Source organism: Patiria miniata, unplaced genomic scaffold (assembly GCF_015706575.1).
Source record: "Patiria miniata isolate m_02_andy unplaced genomic scaffold, ASM1570657v1 HiC_scaffold_24, whole genome shotgun sequence".
Classification (NCBI taxonomy): Eukaryota; Metazoa; Echinodermata; class Asteroidea; order Valvatida; family Asterinidae; genus Patiria; species Patiria miniata.
In genome coordinates, this window is record NW_024037063.1 from 21,171,348 (window position 1) to 21,197,836 (window position 26,489).

General features: G+C 41.9%; 3 protein-coding genes across 3 annotated transcripts in view; 2 read left to right on the plus strand and 1 right to left on the minus strand.

The window, feature by feature from the left end:
* Window positions 1–26,489, minus strand: part of LOC119732519 (mannan-binding lectin serine protease 1-like) — a 29,160-nt gene that overhangs the window by 1,433 nt on the left and 1,238 nt on the right. The window contains exons 2-11 of the mRNA XM_038206077.1: window positions 15,050–15,287; window positions 14,476–14,647; window positions 12,977–13,096; window positions 11,389–11,582; window positions 10,628–10,781; window positions 9,700–9,873; window positions 8,812–8,994; window positions 8,152–8,444; window positions 7,015–7,225; window positions 4,176–4,325 (exon numbers count right to left, since the gene is read on the minus strand). Coding sequence (XP_038062005.1) covers window positions 4,176–4,325; window positions 7,015–7,225; window positions 8,152–8,444; window positions 8,812–8,994; window positions 9,700–9,873; window positions 10,628–10,781; window positions 11,389–11,582; window positions 12,977–13,096; window positions 14,476–14,647; window positions 15,050–15,287 — 1,889 coding nt within the window. The remainder of the gene's footprint in view (window positions 1–4,175; window positions 4,326–7,014; window positions 7,226–8,151; window positions 8,445–8,811; window positions 8,995–9,699; window positions 9,874–10,627; window positions 10,782–11,388; window positions 11,583–12,976; window positions 13,097–14,475; window positions 14,648–15,049; window positions 15,288–26,489) is intronic.
* On the plus strand, window positions 1,355–7,433 carry LOC119732520. The gene is made up of 2 exons (XM_038206078.1): window positions 1,355–1,513; window positions 4,999–7,433. Exon 2 carries the CDS (start codon window positions 5,006–5,008, stop codon window positions 6,521–6,523), a length of 1,518 nt encoding a protein of 505 aa, XP_038062006.1. The 5' UTR covers window positions 1,355–1,513; window positions 4,999–5,005; the 3' UTR covers window positions 6,524–7,433.
* On the plus strand, window positions 19,928–24,094 carry LOC119732521 (beta-3 adrenergic receptor-like). The gene is made up of 2 exons (XM_038206079.1): window positions 19,928–20,847; window positions 21,515–24,094. The coding sequence occupies exon 2, from the start codon at window positions 21,517–21,519 to the stop codon at window positions 22,486–22,488; it is 972 nt and encodes a 323-aa protein (XP_038062007.1). The 5' UTR covers window positions 19,928–20,847; window positions 21,515–21,516; the 3' UTR covers window positions 22,489–24,094.

Genomic DNA, 26,489 nt, shown 5'->3' on the forward strand with positions numbered 1-26,489 from the left:
TTCTGATCCCCCGATCAAAATTATATCGTTTTGTTTTCAAACTTTTCGAGGGGAAATCTGACGACTGATCCTCACTGAATACCCCAATACTACTTTTGATGGAAATATACATGTACATCAAACCAGCCGTTGTACTATTAAACACGTTGCACTTCCCCTTGTAAAACAAAATGACAAAAGCAGCCCAAAAGGAGAGTCATTTATCAAGACTTTTTTGCAGATAAAAACCTTTAGTTGATAATGAAATGTTGAAACACAATTTTGGACAAACTTTCTCTCAAGGGGCGGGGACACCTTTCATAATTTTGGGGTGGGGAAAACATAAATTACAAAATATTATCCCAAGTTATATGCCAATCTGTTTCTGAATTTGGCATATAAGTAGTCTAAGTAGCAAATTAAAAAGCAAAATCCAAATTATATTTCGCTTTTGTGCAAGAGAAAGTATTTTTCTTTACAAGGCAATGATAAAAACGTACTTTTTTTTCCTGAAAATCCATTTTGTTTCACTGAAATTAGAAAAGACGGAGCTGGAATGTCTTTTCTTTGAAGCAAATTCGGCACATAAAAGGGGATACTTAGGGTGGATTAAAATATTTTTAAAAATATATACGGAAGGGACAAAAACAGAAAATAAGTGAGTAATAAATCAAACTTTGCGTCAATTTTAGTTGTGAAATGAAAATAGCAATATGAGATACGAGAGTAAAATAGGATAAAAAAAACCCGGCATATTATTTAGCCTTTAAATCACTTTTTTTCCTACCCCTTTTTGACATTTTAGTTTTACGCCTAAATGTAAAGGCCTATCAGCTAAAATTTAATGGCAGGATTAAACAGCTTTAAAGGTTTTTCTAATTAAAGTCTTAAAAATAAAAAAAATGGGGAATATTGTTGTTTTTCTTTGTTCATTTGCAAGATATGTCCCCTTTTAGGCAAAAAAGACACGCCCCAAAGAGCTGCCTGCTACTGCTAGACCTTCTGTTTACACATTTCGCCCCCACTTTTTTGAATGTGGCCCCACCCCAAACAGAGGCGAACTTATGGAATTAATTTTTTCTTATGATGTAGCACTTGGGTTAGCTGGCCAAATGCGAAAATGAAAAAAAAATTGTGAATTATCGGAATCGTTTTTTTTTTCCGGATGTCATAATGCCCTGCCCGTAAAAGGGTCAGAAAAATGGCATCAAGTGGTTTTGAAATTATTGAGGTATCCATAAATGATCTTGAGAGTTAAAAACAGTGTACCCAAAATGCATAGGGGCCTATGGGCCCCCACAAGCCCACTTGTCCCGCTCCCACTGCATTTTAAGTCAGAATCGGTGATGGGGGACTGGGAACAAGTCTACGTTGATCTGACCCAGGGGTCAAAGGACACTTCCAAACTCGGCCCACATGCGAACGGAGCCTGCGCAGGGAGTTTGCTTCCGAGAAAACTGCTAGTATTCAGCCATACGTGCTTTCTGCAGCCGAACCAAGTAGGCTGTAAGGACCAGCATAAGCCATAGCCCTGGTGAGTGTAAATTTCTGTTATTCTTTACTTTGCCAAATCCTCGAAAATGACAATGTTTGGAGTTCAGACAGTACAGTGCAGTGTCTCGCATTACACGCACGTACATGTACTATGTGCATGTACATGTACAGTGTGCATGCACATACTGTACAAGCACTACGTATAGGTATGCATGCACAGTTTCGTGCACACACACGTTCAATACGGTTCATCATCATGGCGCCAAAAGAGGACAACCGTGTTTTCCCAATTTCAGGTTTTTAGAAATTGCAACACCGGGGTTTTAAACACTAACAACTCCATTTTCTGCCGGCAGAAATGTTGACAACTCTCTCGGCGCCAAGGCTCAAAACATGGGCAACTTAAAAAAAATCTCAATTTTTTTTACTAGCAAAAATTGTGACTCTAAAAGTTGTCAACCATGATGACAACCCTGCTAGCATAAGTTCAGATTTTAGAAGCAACAAAACCCGTTTTTAAAAATGTCAATTTTCTGCTAGGCTACAAGTAGGGCCTATAGTCTGATTTTTAATATGCTGATAGGGACTGGACTACTCAGTGATAGCAACAAATTGGGTTTTACCTTGAAAACTTTGCTTGACACCTCATAAGTGGACAACCAAGTAAATATTCATCAGGTCAATTTGTATCCAAGTCAACTCGTATCCGAATCAACTCCAACTCCGTACTCCAGTTAACTCGTACCGGATCGAATTCGTCTTACTTGTACCTGAATCAACTTGTACTCCAGACAACTTATACCCACTGAAAAGTTAGGTTTGAAAAGCTTGGGGTAAAGATGGAGAGTGTTAGCACTTTTTGCTAGTGAACAAAAGCAAAAACATGAATTCCCCTGTTGCAAATGCATTACGTTGTACATTACTACAGAAAAAAAGACAAATACGACATGACATGAAATACATGTAACGGGCTGTATAATTGGCGGTACGAATTGACTCAAGTAGGACGTAAGAGTTCAGTCAGTTACGAGTTGACTCTGATATGAGTTGACTCTGATACGAGTTGACTCTGATACGATTTGACTCGAGTGTGGGGTACAAGTTGACTCGGGTACAAGGTGACCCGATGGTGATGGATATTTCCTAAGAGAAATTGCACATTTTGGTTTGTCTACTTTTGAGGTGTCAGTGTAAAAACCCAATTTCTGCTAGCAGAAAAATGACATTAGGCCTATAAAATGTACATTTCTGCAAGCAAGTTGTCCACTTTGTATATTTTTGCTAGTAAGAATTTGAGATTTTTATTTGTCCACTTTTGAGGCGCTGAGATAGTCGTCAAAGTAAAATCTAAATTTCTGCTAGCAGAAAATTGAGTTTTTTTTAAACTAGTGTTGCAATTTCTAAAAACCTTAAAATCTTACTAGCAGCAGAAAATGGAAAAATGCGGTTGTCCACTTTTGGCGCTCCATGCATGTGGTACCACGTGAATGATCTATAGAGGCATGATAGTCCGGATTGTTAGTCTTTATCGCAGCAGCAGTAGCATAGTGCGGGAGTAGCATAGTCAAATACCAATGGTTGAAACTTTGTTTTAATTTTCAGTTAAAGTGATATAGGCCCCTAATAAATTATTATTCCACTCTAAGCATTATAATTGTGCGTGCCTAGAGGTAAATGGACATTCAGTGGAGAAATTCAGTGTAAATCTGGGGCACGTTATTAAAAACGTATCGAGATGTAGCTGACATTTTTTTTTTCGAGAGCTGTGAAAATGCACCTTCATTTTTCTCAACACAGAGCATATATGTTTTCGTTAAAAGTGCGATGGCGTGGTCCTAACCATCACAACAAAATGATTTATCTAAAAAATGACAGCATACTACATGTAGGTGCATAAATTCTAGGAGCAATGATTTCACAGGATGCTCGTATTGTTTACATAGAAGTAAAAGACATTTCATGTCGTAAGATTTTTCATGATTATCTGTCAGTTTCCTTTTCGAATGTTTGGAAATGGTGTCCCTTACCTTTAAATTAGATCATACTCGTAGACTTAATATGTTGCCCCAGGCAACCCATGCTCTGGGGCGGATCCAGGAATTTTTGTAGGGGGAGTGGGGTCAGGCCCATCTTTTGTAATGCCCGATTGATAAGGACAGGTGGACATGTACATGTAGTTAATTATTATTACATAATTGTTGGTGTCAGAGCATGGGGCGGGGGGGGGGGGGGGGGGGGGGGGCCCATCCCCTTCTAGCCCAACACCCCCTTCCCTTGGATCCGCGCCTGGTGATCATTAGAAGGCTGCTAGTCTGAAAAATGATGTCGTTGGCTATTACACACGAACACCGGCCTGTTGTTTGATAACAAATTACAAGTTTTTATTGTTTTGTGTACTATATGAAGCTGTGTTTGAATTTGTTTCTACAAGTAATTAAAAGAAATTGGCATGCAAAAAAACCCAACCCAAAACAAGGTACCAGTGCTTTCAGAAGTACTGTGGTACGGTTTCTGGGCATTGTCTCCTTCTCCATCCACCCCCCTGAAAGAACACCACTCCCCCATCCGGTCCATGCCCCCCCCCCCCCCCCCCCCCTCATGTTCTGTTTTTATCTTGCCTCATATTAAAAAGCCCCGGTTGTGAGCCTCGGCACTGAGTTCAGTGAAATGGACCCAGGTTATTGGTCAGATACCCAACTTACCTTCAGATGCTCCAGCGCACACCATGTTATCTGTGATCACGTATCCCTCCTGGGCCCTACCCTCAAACGATTCCACACAAGTCGACTGGTCAATCACGGGGAGATACACCTCTTTCAAGAAATCTGACGTAGAACCTGGCTCGGTTTCGCCTGAAAACAAGACAAGACAACACAGCTGGATTGAACTCACCGTAAAAGTGTTCTTCAGGCGTTGATTTTCACAACACAATTTATGTTTTACAGCAAATCTATACATGCATAGTACCCAAGGACAAAAGAACATGTTTGTTGGTCTGTAGGGCTGCACAGTGTAGCTATGCATATTTTGTGGAGGACCCAACAACAAAATGTTCCCAAACTTTCCGGGGACTGACTACAAATAGTAGCATACTGGCCTACATACAAATCTACATGTACCTTCAAGAAAATGCATCATTAATGTTATTGACTTGTATAATTTCTAAATGTAAACACATGTTCAAAATCACTGGTACATGTGCAATGTACATGTAGTTAAAACTTTGATGATATCAAGATACCAGTCAGAATTCACACACGCATTGCTGTAGGTCAAATGGAGGCCAGGATACATGTACATGTATGTACTTGCAAAATGTGTTCATACATTGATAGTGCAGCGCAGGGTTGTGAGCCATGTAAGATTGAAACACAAACAAAAGAATCTGTGTGGATTCTCTCTCCCCCCCCCAGCCTACCGGTAATTGTTCCTTTTTGGTTCAGTCTGCTTTTGGCACTTGTCATGCATGGGTGTGTACTGATAACATGTGTTCAGTATCGGTTTATTTATTTTTGTTTTGCACAGGATTAATATGGATCATTGCGTAGGTCACTGGTCCAGTGGATCTCCCACACAGGTTCAAGACCTGTCAGAAGTTGAAGACGTTGTTTTCATCCCAGACTATCTTCGTGGTCTTCCCGTTGAAGTGACAGAGAGAATTCTGTCCTACCTCTCAGAAACTGACTTGTGTCGCTTGGCTGTGTGTAGCAGAGGTTGGAGAGAGAGGACCAATCGGGACCGTCTGTGGCGACCAATATGCCTGGCTCGTGGCTGGGAGCGTTATGGCACTGCTGTTGACCTGAACCTGGACGAGGGTTCCTTAGATCACAGCCATGTCTTGATAGGAGAGAGCACTGAGACATTAGAACCAACCTGTGAGTGGAAGGCAGTCTTCCTGAAGGCTCTTGATCTGGAAGCCAATTGGGCTAAGGAGCCATATTGCAACATAACTCATTGGGTTCCATGCCTACCCATCCCCAGTTCTTCAATATTTACCTTGCAGGACTGTGATGGAGACTATTTCGTCTATGCCAATCTCAGTGGCAACATTTTGATTTGGGATCTTGGACCCCAGCTGGAAGAAGTCCCGATCGACTCTGTAGGTGATCCAACGTTTCACTTAAGAACAAAGTACCGATGGAAACCGCAACACCTTTTGGTATCAAAAGGGGTAGGTTTAGTAGTGGGATGTCATACGTTCCAATTTGTCAGAACCTTTGATTGTAGGACAGGAAGGTGGTTGGCTGAGGTGAGGACTATTCGGCCCATTCTAAGCAGCTTCCACTTGAATGACACGTTTGTAATTGGTCAGCCGTCGATGCAAGCCGATTTAAGCAAATTTTATGTCTGGGGAAGTGCCAATGGGAAAGTATGCCACAAATTAAGAGGACACGTAACAAACATCAAGGATCTAGCTCTGTGTGGTGATATGGCAGCTAGCGCCGCTGAGGACGTGATCCTTTGGGACGTGAGTAAGGGGGAACTTTTGAGAAGCTTCCAGTGTCCAGATGGAGACCACATGTTTTCAGATTGCAAACTCAGCAGCAAGTATCTAATGGGAGTTTATTTGCTTGATGGGGAGTCTTCATTGGCGGTGTGGAACCTAGCATTGGGTCTTCAGCTTACGGTCGATGCTGGTAAGGAACTGAGTGTTTTGGAAAAGAAGGAGATGGATTGTAATGAGTTTGCTGTGGTTTTTGGGTCCACAGTATGGAGCCTCGAAGGGGAAGCCTTCCTAAGTGGATCAAAGCAGCTTACCATCGCTGGGAAATGGATGTTGCGGAAGGCGGAATCAAGCATGGAAGTATGGAGCCTGGGGCCCGATTCCAGCAATTGGCGCCGTCTTCATGAGATGGAAACTGAACTCCGCAAAGTCGAAGGTGTACAAGTACTTTGGGCTGATGACACCAAACTGGTTTTCAGAGAACTCTTTGATCATGAGTATGAGAGGAGTGAACTAAATATCGGACACTTAGCCCCACGTGTGCAAGGAGGAAGGATTATTTTGAAAGAAGCTTCACCCAAAGTACATGTAATATATTTTTGGTAAAGACATTCCTCTTTATCAATATTTTTTATATGTATTGAAGAACTCCTTTGATATACCTTGTTAATTTCTTCATGTGTAAATGAAAAAGCTGCCTTTTACGAATCTCAGCAAGTCTTTCTTAAGAAAGGATTGCTGAAGTTGGGTTTACTTAAAGTCATCGTTGTGCATAACAAGATTGGACGATTTTATGATAGAAAATTTCGTTCGCACAAATATTGGAGTATAAAAAAAACACCCCAAAACACTTCGCATTCAAAAACTGTTTGAAATGTTGTGGTGACACGAGAACAAGACAATGTCTTTAATTCTGCTGATACCCGCTATGAGTTTTGCACGCAAACGGCAAACCATTCAACAAGAACTCATCAAATCTTGATGTGTACAATGTTGAAACCGGTCTGGCTTATTGAAAAGAACTTAAAGTACATCTGCCATTTATTAGGCTAGTTTAAGAAAGAATGCGAAGAGATGCGACTGCCAAGAAGCCTTACCCCATCCAATGGCTACGGCTTCTTCGAGGAATTCTTCATCTTCGTAAAGGGAGTAGTCACTCCCGACCCGGAAAGTGTCAGCATCCGGGACGCAGATAGGGCTAATGCGGTTAGTTAGCGCAACAGGCTGAGCAAGACGAAGCAAGGCTACGTCAGCATCGAAAGAGGCTGCATCGTAAGAGGGCGCCCTCACTATCTCAGACACCTCTCTCTGTTGAAGGTGCAAACAAGAAATCACGTTGAGCTTAAATTGTATTGTTAAAAAACAGCATTTTGGCAAACAAAAACCTACGATTTTCATTCGGAGGCTTTGAAATGTTTTTTTTATTCTATTATTCTTTGAGTAATGAGGTTAGACAACATTGCATTTAAGGGAAAAGAAATCCGAATAAAGTTTTTTTTTTTAAGTAAGTTCAAAATTCTGATTTTCGAGCCTTTTTTTTTTTATAATACTGCAACTAATCGTTCCCAGTACATTACAGTGTTCCTTTAGATTGTATGACCAATTGCAAATACCAATTATCAAAATGGTAATCAAAATGGCGCAGTAGCACTCTCCTCACCTTTCATCAATATGACCAAGGTATAAATTCAACCCATGGCGAATGGGATACTTTTGAAATGCTTGGTAGCACCAAAACGGTCCCTGCCACCGCTGTGACCCGGTTTCGAATCCCGCCCGGGCCAAAACATGTTTGTGGATTGGGTTTTCAGTCCCTGCCTGATTCCGTGGTTTTTTTCTCGGAATATTCCTCTGGGCTTTTCCTCCCACCTCTAAAACTGTCATTTCTTCTCATTGACTTCTCTCAATAGGTTTCTTCAGGCTTTCGAGCTACAGTGCTTAGGGTACTTTTGAGGAATCCTTGGTTTCATTCATTACCAAAAAGAAGTAAATAATAATTGATTCGTCATGTTTAATCTATTGTGCGCGTGTTCAAAATGACGCAAACGTAGAAAAGTACAGGTGTGTTTGCTCCATCAAGCGTCCGAAAAGTCTTTGGTTTTGGTTTTTAGTCCGTACTTGATGCTCTCTTTAGTTGTCTTTAAAGCTACAAGTGGACTTTCGATGAATCCTGGGTTTCACTACCACAAACAAGTAATCCTCTTTAAAAAAAAAAGGGGGGGGGGGGTACTCACAACTTCTCCTTTTGTATCACTGATTTCGTGGATACCGAGCGTGACGGAGACTGAGTCAGCCGGCACGACCCGGCCGAAGATGGCGGTTCTCCTCGCGGTAACGCAGTGGGCCGCGGTCAGCACCCAGGTCTCGGAGATCAGTGAGCCACCACACTGAATGCCGTCGATGCCGAAGTTGGGAGCGCGGATCGAAATCCGGGCGGCCCAGGGCCAGGAGTTTTTCCTCGCCTCCCTGCCGCCCACGATACGTCTACGGGGAGGATTCCTAGGCGGGGTTCTGCTCTCTCCACAGACTGTCAAGCGATATAAATTCGGGGGAAAGTCCGGTCATGAAAGACGATTCGAAGAGAAAACTTCCAATGCTCTAGGTATCCCGGCTCGAAACAAATGGTAGTGACATTGAAGTGACACATTTTCCTGCCCAGATGTGTCTGATTATAAAACTTCACTGAACACGTCCGCACATGATTTGACATATTGCCGTTTGCGAGTTAGCCACGCACCTTAGAAAACTTTATGATAATAATGTGCGTTACGTTTTGTTTGTCTCGGATTGTGCGCGTTCCGCGTCCATTTGTATATCATGTAATTTGGCAATATTCACAAAGTGCGTTGACGCGATTCTACCGCGATGGGTAATTGTGATGTTGAGGAACTTACTTGCAACACATGATGGTTCCTCGCCGGACCACTCTCCGTCCACCTGACACACACGGGTATCGGAGCCGCGCAGCTCGTACAGGGGGTCGCAGTAGTAGACCGCTTCTGTGCCCCATTCCAGCGTTTCGTCATCCACAGTCACCTGACCGTTGTTAATATCCACCAGGCTCTCACACGTGACCACTGTGACAGAATAATATATCATTTATAATATTCTCCTTTGACAAGTGTCATTATGTCCGTCATTTGTTGTGCTGATGCGGAAAGTTTGGCTAAATGGTGGATTGTTGTGGACATCCGTTTAAAGTGTCATACGGGCAAACGCGTCGATTGTCAGAATAACATGACGTATAGGTCAACCTAATTTAAATTTCTACGCGCGTACCAATATGCTGCTGCGTTAAGCGGGCACATGAGTGTGCAGGTGAAGTAGACCAATCAAACTATAAGGGAGGCGGCACAGCAAAGGCGCGAACAGCCAATAAGATATCAGAAGCACAAGTCCTGTTGCCTGTCCTCATAATTATACAGATAATGTTATGAGGTCAGGTATCCGGTCTACTAGGCGCTGACCGCTATTAAAACTTAATTATTTTCACATGATTTTGCGAAGGAAACGCAAAGTATTCTGGGTAGCTAATTAGGGATCCATATGGGATCATTTCGAGCGCACGTTCTCAATTTATCTTAGCCGTGAGACATAATGACGTAACTCTTTGATATGGGAACTTGGTGGATCTCATCCCTGGCTCCCATAGGAGAGCGCACATGTAATAAAGCGTGACGTCATTATGTCCCAGGTCTTTTGAGAGCTCAGAAGTGAAACCTTCACTCGGTAGCGCCCTCAAGCAGTCAGATTGAGGATAGTCAGTCTGGGTTCCAACCCACCTTCGCATACGGGGTTGCTATCCGACCATTGCCCAGACGCGAGGCACGTTCGTTGAGCGGGCCCCACCAGTCTGAAGCCTCTCTCGCAGCTGAACGTGGCGTTGTGTCCCATCGTGGTATTGGACACAGACACGACACCATTGGCAGGTACATCCAACGCCACGCACGGTTTACCTATAACAGTAGCACTCAAAAGAGTTATTTTCAGTCCCCGTATAAACCGGCATAACCGGTTATTATAAAATAAACGGAAATATGTCTCTGAGATAAAACCAGCATTAAAAGGCAAGGAATCAGAAAAAAAATCCGAGAAAAACAACAATTCTCGTGTTAGGTTCGGCGAGTGCGTGTAAGCCTTATTCATGTGCACAATCTGAAGTCAGACTAGCTCTGTGTACAGTAGGCCTATTTACCGACATTACACGCCATTTTCTGATACTTTTTTCCCCACTAAATCCTGAAGTATTTTACTGTGCACTGGACTCCAGTTACCAAACGTATTCGTAATGAGATGTTGATTTTAGTAAAAAAAAAAAATGCTAAGAAGATGTCATCAAAAATCATTAATTTTAAAGGCATGGAATCATTTCAATTATCCCAGAAGTATCCCACCAAATTATCAAATTACTGATACTATTCCGTGAAATTGTTCCATTTGGCTTGCTGGCATTAAAATGAAATCGAGCATTGTGGGTGATTCCCAAAGATCAGTCAATAGATACTAGACTGATTTTCGGTGATAAAGAGTGCTGTTTGACGAAAATGTTTGCATGGCACTATTTTGTCGAAAAGTGTAATATTAACTGAGCTGAAACTTCAACAGGTTAGGTTTAAAAGGTCTTCCGTGGATTTTGAGTGATTTATTATTGATAATAATAAATGCAGGAAAGGCAATTATGATCATATTATTAAGAAAATCGCGGTTTACCAGCGGTGCTGTACCGCGCACGGAAGCCTCGGTTGGCCCCAGACGCGTCCGACACGAAAGAAATCTCGATCCGTTTATCTGCTTTGACCTCTTCCGGCCAATCGGCCTTCTGCCGGCCGCAGAAAGGGCCCAGGCGCTCGTCATCCTGCTTGATCTGAAGCAAGAGTTACATAAAAAAAATAAAACCCAAAGACTAGACTTGCTAATGTAAGCTGGATCCGACAGCCCCAGCTTAGGCCATTTATTATCAATCAGTCAGTCAGTCAGTCAATCAGTCAGGAAAATGTCATCTGATTCCTCCGGTCCATCAAGGACAAAATAAGCACGTGAAGTACAATACGTGTATTATGTTTTCCAAGAAAAGACATCACATTGCGTCTAAGTCAGCGCAATGAACAAATTCTTCTTTTAAATCGCTTGACAGATCTGGAAGATCACTGACGGAGAAAAATGGAACACTCTTGTGAAAGTTGCTGATTGCGTCGCAGGTCAAGCACAAAGTGAGTACAACAAGTCGAAAGTTTGTAACTCTGAATTATTCACGGCAATTTACATCTACCACAGACGCTTACTCTCAGACAGTCAATGACGGAGCCAGAAGGGTGGAGGGGGAGGACCTTACTTGAAGTACTTGGTTGGCTCCTCTTAAATCAACCCCTCCTAGCAATGGTTCTAGTGCCGATTTGCGGGCTAGTGAGAATAAGAGTGGTGTCGTTAAGCTGAAAACCCTGATCGAATTATTCCTTAATAGTTACACTTACGCTCAAGGCGTCATACGGGCATTTGACATCCGGGTGATCTTCCACGTCGAAATCCTCGAAGGTCAAACTGATGACGTAGCCGGCCTCGGCTCGAATGAGCCAATCACAGTCGGAGCGGCGCGGGTAGGCGATCGGGTACCCGGGTGAGGTGATCACCCCAGATGTAGCCTCCAAGATGTTTCCTGAACAGTGCACTGCAAAAAAAAAGCAAACAATAGGGGTGCGACAGTGTACACGTATTAAAATTCCCATAGACACTATAGTGCTAAATGCCCAATTCTTTTAAAAATACTCAGAACTGTCACAGGTATTTAAGCTGCACAGAAAAATTACGATCAATATGTCATCTTATTTTTTCTTCTTAATTTTTGGTGGGTTGACCATTGACTTTTCGAGAAATTCTCACCCAAAGAAGACGACCCCTATTTTTCCCAAAGCGGAAAAGTAGCCATCTTGAAAAACGATTCCTCCACAACATGAAAAAATAGCGCCACTTTCGAGCTCAATCACATCCAAAATGCCCAGAATTTGAAGGCCCAAGTCGGGACCAAAGGTTCATTGCCATATTTTTTAAATTCCCCAATCTTATGGCTCTCAGAACTCTCTAATATACAATATTTTGAGGGTATAACTTTTACTCATGAGCTCGGCGGATGGGTTTAGGCCTGTTTATAGGTGTGCACCCATAGGAACACCATACAGTGGTATACATTGCGCCACAAGAGGTTATTACAGAAGGCCATTTCGCAGTGGATTATGTAGAAAACGCCATCTGACCCCGAACTGAATTCCTTTGCAGTACTGAGAGATTAACTTTTCACTTAAAATAACGAGGTTCGTTACTAAGTACAGGAGGCGTTCAGATGAACTTTTACGATAGAAATGCATTCCACTTGATGAAACGATGAAGAATAAGTGACTCTATGAAATATTATGATGTATACCCAAAGTAAACAGTTGTTATTGGGAAACAAAACACTGCTTGTATAAGATGGAATTTTGCGTCGGGGTGATATAAATCAAATTAGGTTTTGCCCTTCACCGACGTTTTTTATACACTGTATACTCAGTGTGTTACCTCCCGAGTGAAAGTTGGAAAAAATCACTCGGGTGGGACTCGAACCCACGACCTCCTTCTTTCTAGTGCAGATGTCTTACCACTCGACCACCGAGCTAACGGGATCTGCTTGGTGGCGCACTTTGGTGGTTTGCTGTGAATCTCTCAGTTTTAGATGTTAATAAGTTCAAATCCAAATGATTAATGTCAACTCTGCCAAGGAGCCCAAGAATCACCCAAAGTCATAGCCATGCCCGTACATAATAAGAGGTAGCAGATAAACATAGGTCTAAAAGACAACAGATAAATATGACACAAATCAACACACAATAACAAGTCTGAGTGGAGATAAATTGGCCAATTATGCCACTCTTCTTTCCGATCTCTTTAGCATGAGTTAGTAGCGAATTAGGCCAATATGTTCAATTACCTGGAATGGATGCTTTACTTATTGTGGCAGTAAAACCAAAGTTGACATCAAAACAAAACGTAGCTAAGAGTCAGGAAAACGTAAATCATATTGGCTCCTACCTTCACACGATGTATTATCCTCGTGGAGAGAGTAGCCGAACTCGCAGGAGCAGTAGTAGCCGCCCAGGTAGTTATGACAGAAATGGTTGCATATGTCCCTCTCCTCACACTCATCAATGTCTACAATAATAATGCAGTATAATATACATAAATATATATTGTTTTAAGGTTGAACAAAGAAATTGACCGGAGCTGGGTTTGAATCTCCGACCTCCGGACTACCATTCCTGTGCTCTACCAACTGAGCTATCCAGCCCTATGTTGGTGGTTCCCAAATTGCAGTTCAATTTTGAATATAACACATCCCCCAAACCCAGATACTGAAATAAAATGCACGACTGTGCGATTTCTGCAGCTGTTGGTTTGGCAATATTTCTAAATACTGTATAACAACTTTCATTATCTTATTTTGAAACTAGGGGGAACGTAGGGCCAACTTGCACACCGCTTAATGACCTGGAGAGAAGCTGTACTAACGTGAAGTGAAGATAGCTCTGCTAACTTTTAACAGAAAAAGCCTGTCACTTTAAGCGGGTTTTACGGAATAGTGTACCTATGCTTTCGCGTGAAGATTTTCATTGTGATATCCCTATTTGAAGTAAATTCGGCCACAAAAACTTGGTGTGCGTCTTGCAGTGGTCACTGCATACGGTCTCCATAAAATGGACAGGGGTTATGTTGGAAGAAAAGAACACGTTGTGCTTAGCAATGCCATGAAATACAGGATTAACTATTTGAGGATCACCTAGGACAATGATCAAACTAATAGGCCCACATGAGCCATGTATTTACCGATTTGGGCTCGGCCTGATCCGCGTGCATAAAAGTCTGAAAGCCTCGATTCTTAGTAACTTCCCTCCTTGTTTATTCAGTATTATTTTCCCATCTCCATTACTCGTTCATATATGGCTGTCTCCTACGTCTCTTTAGATTAAAAATAGACGGTGGCTATTAAACATGATCCCTTGATTCCTTGACCTGAAGCCGAACTCCCTTGTGAATGGACGGCATTGGGGAGTCAGGTTGGCGCAGTGGTTACTTTCCACTCCTACCCAGATCCACAGCCAGGGCCCTGCCCTGGTCCACACGCTGATTGGGTTTTCAGTCCCTACCTGATTTCGTGGGTTTTAACGAGAATTTATTCTTCTGGTGTTTCCCTCCCACCTCTTAAACTGTAATTTCTTCTCATTGTCTCCTCTCTACAATTTATTCAAGCTTTCGAGCTACTACAGTGCGTAGGACACGTTTGAGGAATCCCTGGTTTCATTACCAGAAATATATAACACACCATTCATTAACTTCATAACCTAGTTTCTGCTCAGTCATTAAAGTCAGAAACGTACCCAGCGAATCATGCACATATCGATTATAGAGCACCTGAGGTACACTTGAAGCGAGATCTAAATAGCGTGGAATGGCCAAGCGTTACAGCGTTAATTCAATCTACGGATGTTCCATTCACTCTGTTGAATGGAATCTGACCATACGAAAGCTCTCACCTTCGGCCACATAATGCGCACGGAATCCCGTGCGGCGGTGCACGTTGGAGTAGTCCGCGTGGAACCGGACTTCCATCTCGCGAGATTGTGACGTTAGGGAGCGGTCGCCAGGGGCGTCACGTGTGCCGGCGCGGCCGCAAAACTTGCCAAGGGTGTCGTTGCCGGACAGAACCTTGAAAAAATAAACGGGAAAAAAAGATAAAAAAGATAAGAAGAAGAAGAACTAAAAAAAAAAAAGATGGGGGGGGGTGTTTCTGAAAGTCGTTTTAAGAAAATTACCAGGACCTGGTTATGGCCATACATTCTTTAGGATAACGGTGGAAATACCAATAATTTCCAACTTCTGGTTCGAACGTGCACAACTGTTGAATACATTTTGACAACAAAATATTTTCACTCGAAATCAGCAAAATCTGCAGGATCCCATTTTTGTTTTATATTTATATTCCAATGTTTTCACGGTTGGAATTTGTTGTTCCCACTGTCGAGCAATCCAATTTGATATAAAATACATGAAGACAAATACAGTTTAAAAGACAGAAAGAAAGTGGCGTGACATTATTCTTTGACTCACCATGAGGTAATCGTGATCACAATTCATTGTCCCCGGCTCCAGGTCGAAGTCACTGATGTACAGCCGGACCCTGAAGCCTTCTGGTACAGTGATCAGCCACTGCAGGTCCCGATCGTCCTCGTAGGGGGCGGGGTAGCCCGGTGTCACGAGCACTCCGTACATCCCCGACAGAGGTATGGCCGTGGCATGGCACGCATGCGCGGACAGAGCCACCAGACACACTAAGACCGACAGCCACCTGATATAAACGTAAGTAGAAAAAAAATGAGTTTTTAAAGACTGTAAACTTCAGGTACTTACTTTTGAAAAAGGAATCAAGCTGACAATACATATTTTAAATTCACTCATCATGCATTGTGTATGTAACCGTGAAACGTTATGTCCAATTGGGAAGGCAATTCGGAATGGTCTGCTAATGTGAAACCGAACACTTCGTAGTCATTCAGTTGGAATATTCTAAATGAAATCGTTAAAATTATACTTCTTCACCTTTTTACTTCATTCGGAGTGTGTTTCAATGCCTTTAGGTTGTATGCTGCACTGCACTAACTACAGTGTAGACTTAAAACCGGTGGTCTTAAGATCAGTGGTGTAGGCCTAAAATATGTTTCAAAATGGTTTTAGATTTAAGACCAATGTTATTGCTTAACGGTAAAAATGCACGTTTTCACAAGTCCGCGAGTTATCTTATCTGAATGGAGTTGATTTATTACATTTCTTTACCTAGGGTATGCCCAAACAGTTTAAAACTGGTTTCCATTGGGGCCCTTCATACAATACAAATATCTACACACATGTACGAATACAATACATTACAAATACAAAACAATTCAAAAACATAACAGCATTTGGGATTAATGCATAATGTTTAGCAACTATTATAAATATTGTAATACTATTACAACTGCATGTACAGTCTGGTAGCTGCTCAATGAGCAATGCCATTTGCCACAATGTGAAAATTTATCTCCGTTTTGAAGCTGTGGAAAATTTCTTTGTTATTGCGCGTTTCTTGGCTGAATTGGTAGGCTAGCAAGGGTGGATCCAGGGGGGGGGGGCCAAAGGGGGCCATCCCCCCCCCCCCCCAAAAAAAAAAACGAAACCTTTTTTTTTTTGTATGTGACATCGCAAAAAGGCAAACAATGAGTACACCACCATCTTTTCCGAAAAAAAAAATGGTTAAAATGGTCAGAAATTGCCTCAGATCGCACCACAGAGCATCTAGAATCCAAACATTTTTCGGGGCCTTTAAGCGGGCCCCGAACCCCATGCCGTAATTTTTTTTGACCAACTTTTTGGAGGACCAAAATTTTTTTGCCCCCCCCCCCCCAAAAATTGTGTTCTGGATCCGCCCTTGTAGGCTAGCTGTGCAGATGTCCCCGTTGTGAAACGACGATGATTACTTAAGAGAAAAGATTTCGTAACGGTTCTTGCCCGATACTCCTTTTTTTCCAACTTACCCTTTAAGCATCAGGAAATAAGTTTAATTCTATTATGAAAAAATCATAATTTGATTGTCTGAAGTGGGGAAATTCCGATATACAATGACAGTGATTTTGTCGTAGGCGTAGCCCGAAAATAATAACAAAATAACTAGGCAGACTAAATTGTGCAAACGTTTATTTTATTTACCACAAATTGAATGTACTTGAAGGTATTGTGTATGTTCTCCTATTTATTATGTCATCAAAAATGTTGACAAAATCAACATGGAAATCAAATTAAAGTCAAGGACTGAAGATGCCTGGCTGCATGGAATCCCGCTAGCGATAGACCAGTAATACGGGCGTGTATCTCGCCCGTGTCGAACGACCCAGTTATTCAATTTATTTACTCTCGGTTTTTCAACTAATTTGATATCAAAATCCGTTCCAATGGCAACATATTCATGGCACCGGGAGATGATTAGAATTGCTAATTGGCGCTGCACGAAACGTGCAAAATGTTTGTGAGTATTTTTACCGAAGAAATATTACGCCGTTGGGTATATAGGTTGTTACATTTTCAGAAAGTTTGGTAATCAAAAGGCAAGACAAAAAGTTGATGACCCGGGCTCGAAACGTACCCAGACCAAAGTGTGAACTAGGTTGTAAAAGTCTCTAGTTATCTTTGCACTATTGGCTTTCTTCCAGTCCTCCCATTGTCCGAGGATACGACTTTCACGTGTGCAAAGCCACACGACGAACGTCTGATACATCATAGCATGCACACGTTATATGCAACTATATGCGCCAGCCAATCCGAGTCAACTTTAAAAATTGTGACGTCGTTTCGATCAGAAATGTGGACTTAGCTGTTGATTGGTCAATTTGTCTACCATGTTTTTGTAATGCCACGACGGAAGACTCGATAGAAGGAATTGTCAGAATCTGGTGATCAAGACGCAGTCTAATTTTCCATTAGTCGCCGAATCTGCTCGCATATCATATCCCCTTGCTGTGCAAGGGGATATTCCATAGACTAGCCCTTCACCTCTATTACTGAAATTATCTCCCCTGATTCCCTGAAAACACTATTCAGGCAGTGGCCATGGTGTCGTAAAAAGGACAAAACGTAAATTTGCTTGAACTTGAACTGAAGGTTATCGTAATTTGGTCGTCTGCCTACGATGCCACGTCTGAAATGTTACATTAGATCAATAATTGCCATATCTATTAATTTAGTGTTTTTCTGGGTCTTGTGCGTGGTTAATTATTAACCACGCACAAGACCCAGAAAAACTAAATTAATAGATATGGCAACCAGACAGGTGTATACAAATGAAGGCAAGTGGAGCACAAAAGATTCATTTTTAATGTTTCTCTGAAACCGAATTGCGGAGACCATTTTTGAGTGAAATGCTCTACATAAAGATACCAAGGCTTCAAACCTGCAAATGGCATGTTATTAAATTTGGATACGACAGGATCACTTGATATCCATGGTTACTAAACAACACACAATTGAAAGTCCTTGGTACAGTTGAATGTTTACTTTTATACCCGCTGTATGGAGATGGAATGAGTTAGGTACACAGGGAATCTGATACCACAAAAACGAACCCGAGAAACTGCGAGGCTGAGTTTGTCCAACCGCTCCCCAGTTTCCTATTAGTCCCCGGCTGTTAATTAGTGTTTTCCATGGCTTATACAAATGTTCGTTATTACCTCCGCCAAGGAGGTTATGTTTTCACCGGTGTTGGTTGGAGTTTGTTGTCTGTGAACAGGATAACTCAAAAGCGTGTTGGCAGATTTTCATGAACATTTGTGTACTACTACTAGGGGTGGTCGTTGGTACAAGTACGGACCCATTAGATTTTGGACGTGATTCGGATGCAGAATTTTCTTGAAAGATTGTTCACCATTTTGTATGTGCAAATATGCCATATCATACTATGAGATTAGGGCACCCCAACCCCCAACCCCAAAACTAAAGGACCCGCCCATTTCTTGGCCATGTATAAATGTTAAAGTTATTATACACAGCTCACTGGTCCCTCTCTCTAGAGACCCCGCGGCTAACGACCCCTTGTTTTACGACCCTTTGTTTTACGACCCTATAATGTTAACAGCGACCCTGTGGAAATGAGACAATTCTGCAAGATGCACTTGATAATTCTGTAGTCAACAAGTGAAGAATATTAATACAGAGTGTTTCGAATTCTGCCCTTTGATTTCAGAACATAATTGAGCACTTTATAAGTTACTCGTGTTTGATGTACTAACAATATGACGGGGAATTGTTTAGCCTTGGCGGAGGTTGCGCTCTCCGAGTGCTTTCTAGTAACCCTCTGTTTTTGTCCATATGCCGTCCATGATATTTCCGAGTTTTGCCACACGAAATGAAGGTTTTTTTTAAATTTAATACAGCAATACAAAGTTATTCACTTTAGAATAAAACATCTGACACACACAAAACGTCAGCCATGTTTAGTAACGATTGTATTAACTTCTATGAATTTCGAGACAATACTTTCGGCCATCAAGTAAGTTCTTGTAGGATAGACTGGTTCCCGTCCCCTATAAACATCGAATAAGCATTTCGCGAAAAAAAACTCGATGTAAAAGCATTTCTCGTTCGTTTCAATGAATGTATTTTTTTTATTTTTTATTGTCTATGGACTGAATTCCTGTGGGGCAATAGTGATCAGCTCACTTTTTAGTTCCAGTCATCATGTTTTGTACGGTGTTTGTCTGTTTTAGTGATGGCAAATATATAACAATGATAACAATAATAATTATTTCTTCAGCGGGTTGCCGACGCCCAAATACACAAAGTACTTTAATGTTATCTAAAATAATTCAGTTTTTTATGTAAAACAAGGTGAAAAGACTGCAGTAGAAAAGAATTTGATTTGGTGGATAAACGAGGACAGTACATTTAATAAAACAATAAGTTGCTCAAATTATTGAACTCAGTTAAATTGAAAGAAAATGTTTGCGATCTAAATCCGAAAGCGCAACCACTTTCGCATTGGAACATTTTGTTTACACTAAGGTAGAACAGACTTGGTGTGGATCGATCGTATGCGAGCCAGACGTGTGCGTATGTATGTGCAATGTTTCCGTTACGGCCCAACATCACAGAAGATCGTATGTTCTGTGATTATTTGGTACAGTCTAGCGCCTTTATGAAATTTCAATTAAGATTTTTTTAAAAGGGCTAGGAAAGAGGAAAGTAACATACTGTTGTTTGAATTTCATGTGAAGTTAAACCCGATGGGGCAGTTAAGGCCTTTAACGCTGCGGTAAATACAGATGTTTACATACTTGTTATCCCAGCCCTAACCTTTAACCCTATTAGCCCCCGGCCCACTCTATGTGACAAATGAACGCGGATACGCTAGCATTAACCAACTTGCTAGTAGACAAGGGTGTAGGTTCAGATGGCAATGCTATTGCATTTCTGAACATGTAAGGTTTTCTCAGATACCCTGTTTATTTGAGTACAGCCATGGCAACGTTTTAAAAAGTAGAGGTTAAATAAATAAACAGCAGACTTAAAAATAACTTTAAAACATGGACATTTGATTGTGTCTTGGTTCAAAATTTGCACGACACTTCCTTTTTTGTTGGGCTGCAGAAGTAAAATTGCAGAGAATAACATTAGCAGAAATACCTGATTCATTCAGATCTAATTATAGTTGCCTCTTATGAGGGTTTGTAATTACAGAACGTCATTAATCTGGCCCAAAAATATAAGAGGGAAAAAACCGCAATGACGTCACGGCGGTGTTGCCGGTCGGCCTGTTTGTGGCCATCTGGGGTGATTGTTTCTGTCAGTGAGATTGTCCAATCTGCGGCTTCATTTCGGCTCCGTCTACGTGAGATTTCTGAGCCCCTAGTTGGATCGGGGGAACTGTGGCTCAATCTAAGTCCAAATTCTGAATCGGGAACGTCAAACTCTTCAGACGAAGCCGAGGCTTGAAAACACCAATTCATGTCGTCATTTAGTTGGTAAGGTGTCGCTGTGGACAGCCAATAGCGAACAGTCCTCTGCGCGTGCGCCAATGCTCCATAAAGTTTAACAGCCGACTCCGAGTCGTAGATGCACAAGGTATCCTCGCCACGTTAGGTTGATATTGGAATCATCCCACACGGCCAATGCAACTATGAAGTCCCTCCTCGTATATAAGGACAGAGTGGTTGCTGTTTGCAGAACTCATGCACATGCACTCGAATGCACTCGAACGCACTCGAATGCAGTTAAAACCATTTCGCCACAGCTTAATTTTTAACAAACGACACAGCGCCCGGCCGTCCTACGTCTAACGTTAAGCACCAACATCCACAAATTCCTTTGCGGACCGAACGTAAACAGTAAGTAACATTTTGATTCTTCCAACAGAAAATTATTTATTCTAGTTTGTCGTTTGATATGGCTTGATTAGACCAAACTGTAATGACATGCACAATTAGACGGTCCTTCACCGACTGATAGATACCAAACAACGAATTCCTAAAATGCTGTGCGGTTTTATATATTTATTACTGATGGAATATCACAGGAGAGTTTTTGTTCTTGTTCATATTGTGTCTTGCTGGCTACGTTATGAAATCCGCACTCATTTGAGTGTAACTTTAAAAATCTACGAGTTTCATTTATTGTTATTAACATTCAGTGACTTATTTTAATATAGGACTAGTATAGTGTCAGAGAGTTGCTTTAAGCTACATGTATATCTTTGGCAGACTTTCAAATGTTGTGAGTTGTTGAAAGTGTTTTTAAGGATAAAAGGACAACAGGGTTAATACTGGTAAGTTTATTTCGTGCACTGCAACTGGTTAATATTTTACACCAGTGCTCCTATAGATTTGATAGATAATTGGAAATCCTTCATTTGCACCATAAATAAATTACTAGTTTCCTTTTATATTCTCTTCATGGTACACGACCATGATGTGTTCGTCAATATATAGAAGAGGGGTTATTTAGGACTAAGGCACACAAAAAATTAAATGCAATTAGCCTTTCTTTCTTTGGCAGGGATGTCTGATGAAGACCCGTCTCCGGTTTGGTTCAATGTCTTAAGATGTATTCTTCTCACAATAACAACCATCCTCATCATCTGTGGTAACTCCTTCTGCCTCATTGTTCTCCGTCGTGTGAATGGCATCCACGAGGTTACCCGGTTGTTCATGGCCTCTCTGGCCGTCTCGGATCTCATAACTGGCTTGTTTGTGGCCTCACCCATGATCGTCTCCACGGCAATGGATCGGTGGCCCTACGGTGATGTTTTCTGCGGCATCTACGGCGTGGGCAAGTACGTGTGTTACTACACGGGGCTCATCTCGTTGATCGCTGTCACCGTGGAGCGATACATCGTGGTGGTGAGCCCCTTGCGCTATAACACCATTGTGACCCTCTTCCGCGCACGGGTGGCCGTAGCCTGCATATGGCTATTCGCCTTTGCCATCACCATGTTCTTCGGGGTGAGCGTGCACTTCATTGGCGATGTCGACGACGATGAAGACAACTGCAGTTTGGACACGAGCAAGGGAGATTTCTGGCACTATCCGCTCAAGTACATGGCTGTTGCCTTCATCATCCTACCGGTTGTGACGGTTCTGGTGCTTTACTCCCATATCCTTCTGATTGCCCGCCGTCAGATCCGCCAGATTGCGGCCATCACCCCTCTCGGTCCGATGTCCGACGAGGAGCGAGCAAGCATGAAGACCCGCAAGGCAAACCGTCGTGCAGCCGGCACCTTCCTGATCGTCACTATGACGTTCGCAATGGCTTGGATGCCCTCGGCCGTGCGCAAACTCAACAAGCTGGCCACGGGTAACGGGGACACCATGTACACGGAATTCCTGGCCCGTTTCTGCATGCTGTCCAACAGCTGGCTCAATGTGTTCGTCTATTACGTCCGCAATGACTCCTTCAAATACACCGCTAGACGCTACATTGCCGCCCTCATTGGTCGCAGAGGTTCTGACGACATTGAAATAAGTTACTAGGCCTAAACATTAGAAGGGTTAGAAAGATGAGGATATACTACAGTGTATGTACAATTGAATTGAATTCTCTCCGTCCAAAATAATGACTTTGAACTCACTTCCTGTAGGCCAACACGTTCCTCGGGAAATGGAGTAGGACCTATAGCTGCAAACTTACCGCCCCATTAACCGTGACATTGACATATCCTGTTAACAAAACGGCGCTCACCATGACGTCATCAATGTGCGATACTGGATCCCTGCGATGAACTCAAATGAATCAGTGATAGTTTTGAACTAGACGAAATATCAAGTGCATCGGCATATCCTAACGCTGCAACTCTGACAATAAAATAGTCTGGAGAAGAGACTAGCAGATTGAACTCATTAATTGGCAGATAATGATGTTACGACATCTTTCCTCAGAAAATTATACTTCTTGAGGACGTTTGAAGTACGAAGATGTTAATCTTTCTTTTTCTGAAAGATTAGAAAAATGTACTTTTAATAACAGTATAATGATAATGATAATGTTAGTAGAACAATGTAATTGACTTCAAACTCGAATTTAAAGTCAAATGAATTAGTCGTATCCGCATTACTTGGTTAGGGCTGGAAATTACACACGCGGCTATGGAAGCGGCTACAGCCACTCCACATAGACACGCGTGTTATTTTAAGCCGCAGCCAAGTAATTCGGACACGGTTTTATATGATAGGTTCACGTACATTCCCGATTTTTGAGCCGAGTCGCCGCGATTAGCAATTCTTGAGTAAATCGGGGAATGGTTCTTGCCTGCCTCTGGATGATTGTGTTAGTTCGGTGAAAGATCGTTAAAGATCGGGAAACGCCCCGACAATTTTGGACATGCTCAAAATTGTCGGGGTGATTCGGGAACCAGTTTCTTGGTTTATTGTTGTTGTATTCATAAATAATTCTTACAAAATATTCTTACAACATTCTTTCAAGTTTCGTAGAGTTATTTGTGGTGGTAACAATCCAGAATCGTGCCGAATCATTTCGAATGTATCAAGAAATGACGAATATTATACGAATAAGTTACGAATATACTAAATAGGCATAATTCTGGGTCATTTCTCGATGATTCTTGAGTTATGTTATTCTTGACAAGATCGCTACAATTCGGTTTTATTCTGCATAAAATCGCAATCAGTCAGCTTAGTTCGGTCTGATTCGGCTTCCAATTCGTACCTAGTTCTTGATTACTTTTGTTTCATTCTTAATAGGCCGAGGGCCAAAGCAACGTGCAATCTCGCGTTAACTTTTGAGTGGCAACTTCATTCCTCAGTTATAAGCAGTTTGGAACATGTTAATTGATATTTTACAAAGTGCACGCCACATCGTTTGCATTAATTAGAAATAAAGGGTAAATGAAAATATAAATTAAAGTAGTGCTCACCAGTTATTGCTTTGTCAAATTTTCGGACACTTGTCCTTCTTCAGGGCGTAGCAAGGTTGCAATGAGGAACGCGGAGAACTCGACGTTGATAATATTAATAAAGGGAACAGTTTCCCCAATGCAACTATACCACATGAGGGCGATCACGATGATTCGCTGCCATTATGTACCAGCCTCGACTCAATGGATGCATGCGCGTTCCTCCATTAACCCCTGGCCGTCTGGAATTCGTAAACGGCGACGCTGACCGGCTATTCAGAGCGTGGTGCGCGCGTATTTCGAAGACTGCGTGTTCTGTGCGCTCGCGGGTTATCTCCTACACGTCAAGTAACTACGAGTTTTATTCAAGACTGTGCGAGCCTTTTTGATATGGATTTGGGAAGCGCAGAAGCCCCGTTTTACGCCCCCATAAACATGTATTCTGGGTAAAGAAATGGAGAAAAATAGTTTGTTACTTATTAACTTGAAACTGAATAACTTGTGATTGACTTGCGATTGATTTGTGTTGTAAAAGGGACGACAGAGGTACGTACATTTAATATAAGTTCTTACTAAATAACGCCACGTCGAAATCTCGTGCTCATGTTTGAACGGGATTGATTCTACCAAAAAAAAAACTTTCAAAGCTTTAAGCACCGTGTAGCGCGTTAAATAATGACTTATGTTATTCATGCCGACTTCCTATTTATCTGTTGTGTCAAGTTTGATAGCATTTGAATTTAAAACATTGAAGTTATGGCAAAAATACTATTTTTGACAAAAAATGGGCAAAATAATGAGGAAAAATGTCATCATAGGGTTAATGTGCAATTTGGGACAATGTGAACAACCAGATTCAGATTCAGTACTATCGAATTAGTAAAGACGACCTTGTTGCAAGTTGACACCAGAAAGTTAAGACGAACCTCAACTTCTAGACCTGATACAGATTTTGGCCCATGGCCTACAAGTTATTCCTGCAAACAGCGAATCTGGGCTAATTATTCCCGATGCCATCAATAATATTTATTCGGGATAGACGGGGGCAATAATTCGGGAATGTGTGAACCTAGCATTATAAAACTAGTCACTCGTAAACGAAAGCGAAGCGAAATTCGTGACGTCAAAACTACGTTTGAAGCGCGTCCACCATTGTTGACGACATGAATTTCGCTTCGCACTTGCTTTCGCGAGAAGTATGAACCAGGCGGTTCATACCTCATGCGAATGCGAAGCGAATGTGACGTGATGAAACATTCGCTGCGAAATTTGCTCGAGTTGAAATATGTTCAACTTTCACGAATTCGCAGCGCGAATACTCCCCATGACGTCACAAATTCGCGTTCGCTTACGCTTTCGCGCCGAGTTTCAACCGGGCTTTAGAAGCCATTTTTGAGGTTGCGCGCGCTCGCACGGCTGTCACACGCGTTCGTAAAGTTGAGGCGTTGCGGCGCGCATTTTGGGTGGCCTAATCCTATCCGGTTCGTTAGTGTGACGTCACCTCCAGCACTTTCTGCACGATTGGAACCGGAAGTTAACGCAGCTTGAGTGTTTGTAGCCAATGGGCGCTAGTATTCAGTGGTGCGCGTGCGTGTATGACGTTTTTACTAACGAACCGGATTGGTCGAAGGAAAAGGGCGTGCGTAGTGCGCAAGTGTGGCACCGCAAGACGGATAGGCTGTGGTATAAATAGGGACATAACGTCCTGGAATGCGCCCAATTGGGCTACAAAACGCGTGTTAAACTAAATGATCTCAATTGCAAAGACCATTTAAAAGTAGGATTTAAACGTCCACACAACCATCCTTTAAACACTGGGCGTTTTTGTGTTATTTCTGGGAGAACATTACAAGAACGAATTTCGGGGGTGAACGTTTTTACTCTCAAAAATCGAGCTGTTAATTGCTAGTTGCATGTGAATACTGCCGCACGTGCATTATTCTGCGGACGTGCGAGAAACAATAACAATGTGTATCGTACATTGAATGGACACGGCTGGAAATACATATGCGTATGCCACAAAATGACCGACGCGTCCAATGTAAACACCCGGTTTATTTGTTTCGTCTTTTCTCGGGAGCATATTACTTTAGTTCCTTTCAACCAGACGTTTGTAACAGGACAAACAATCGAAAACATACAACTTTCGGGGATTGCAGGCCGTAATTGCCCTTTAAGATTTATAGCTTTTTTGTATCAAACCAAGCAAAGAACGATTGATGCTATTCACCTTCAATTTAAGCTCATACAAGAACATGCATGTCAAAAGCAAATCGAGTTAACATGTGCCACTCACATGCTTACATTTATAGACAGACATCTCCGGGGAAATAACTGGAGAAGTCTTAAAAGGAATTGAATTCAATACGTTCTGTTGCAGATACAAAGCATTTAAGATTTTTTTCACAAACATGACCTCAATTTTTTGCGCTTTGCTGTGTCGTATGGGAGTCATAAAGTAATGAGAGGAAAGAAATTGACTTTTAATTTGCCAAATAAATATGTTTAATATATAAACAACTTATGTCGTGCGCACGCAATTACGATGACATTTTCGCGTGTAATTACCACCCCTCCCCCCCCAAAAAAAAAAAAAATTAGCAGCTATTCTTGCTGTGAATA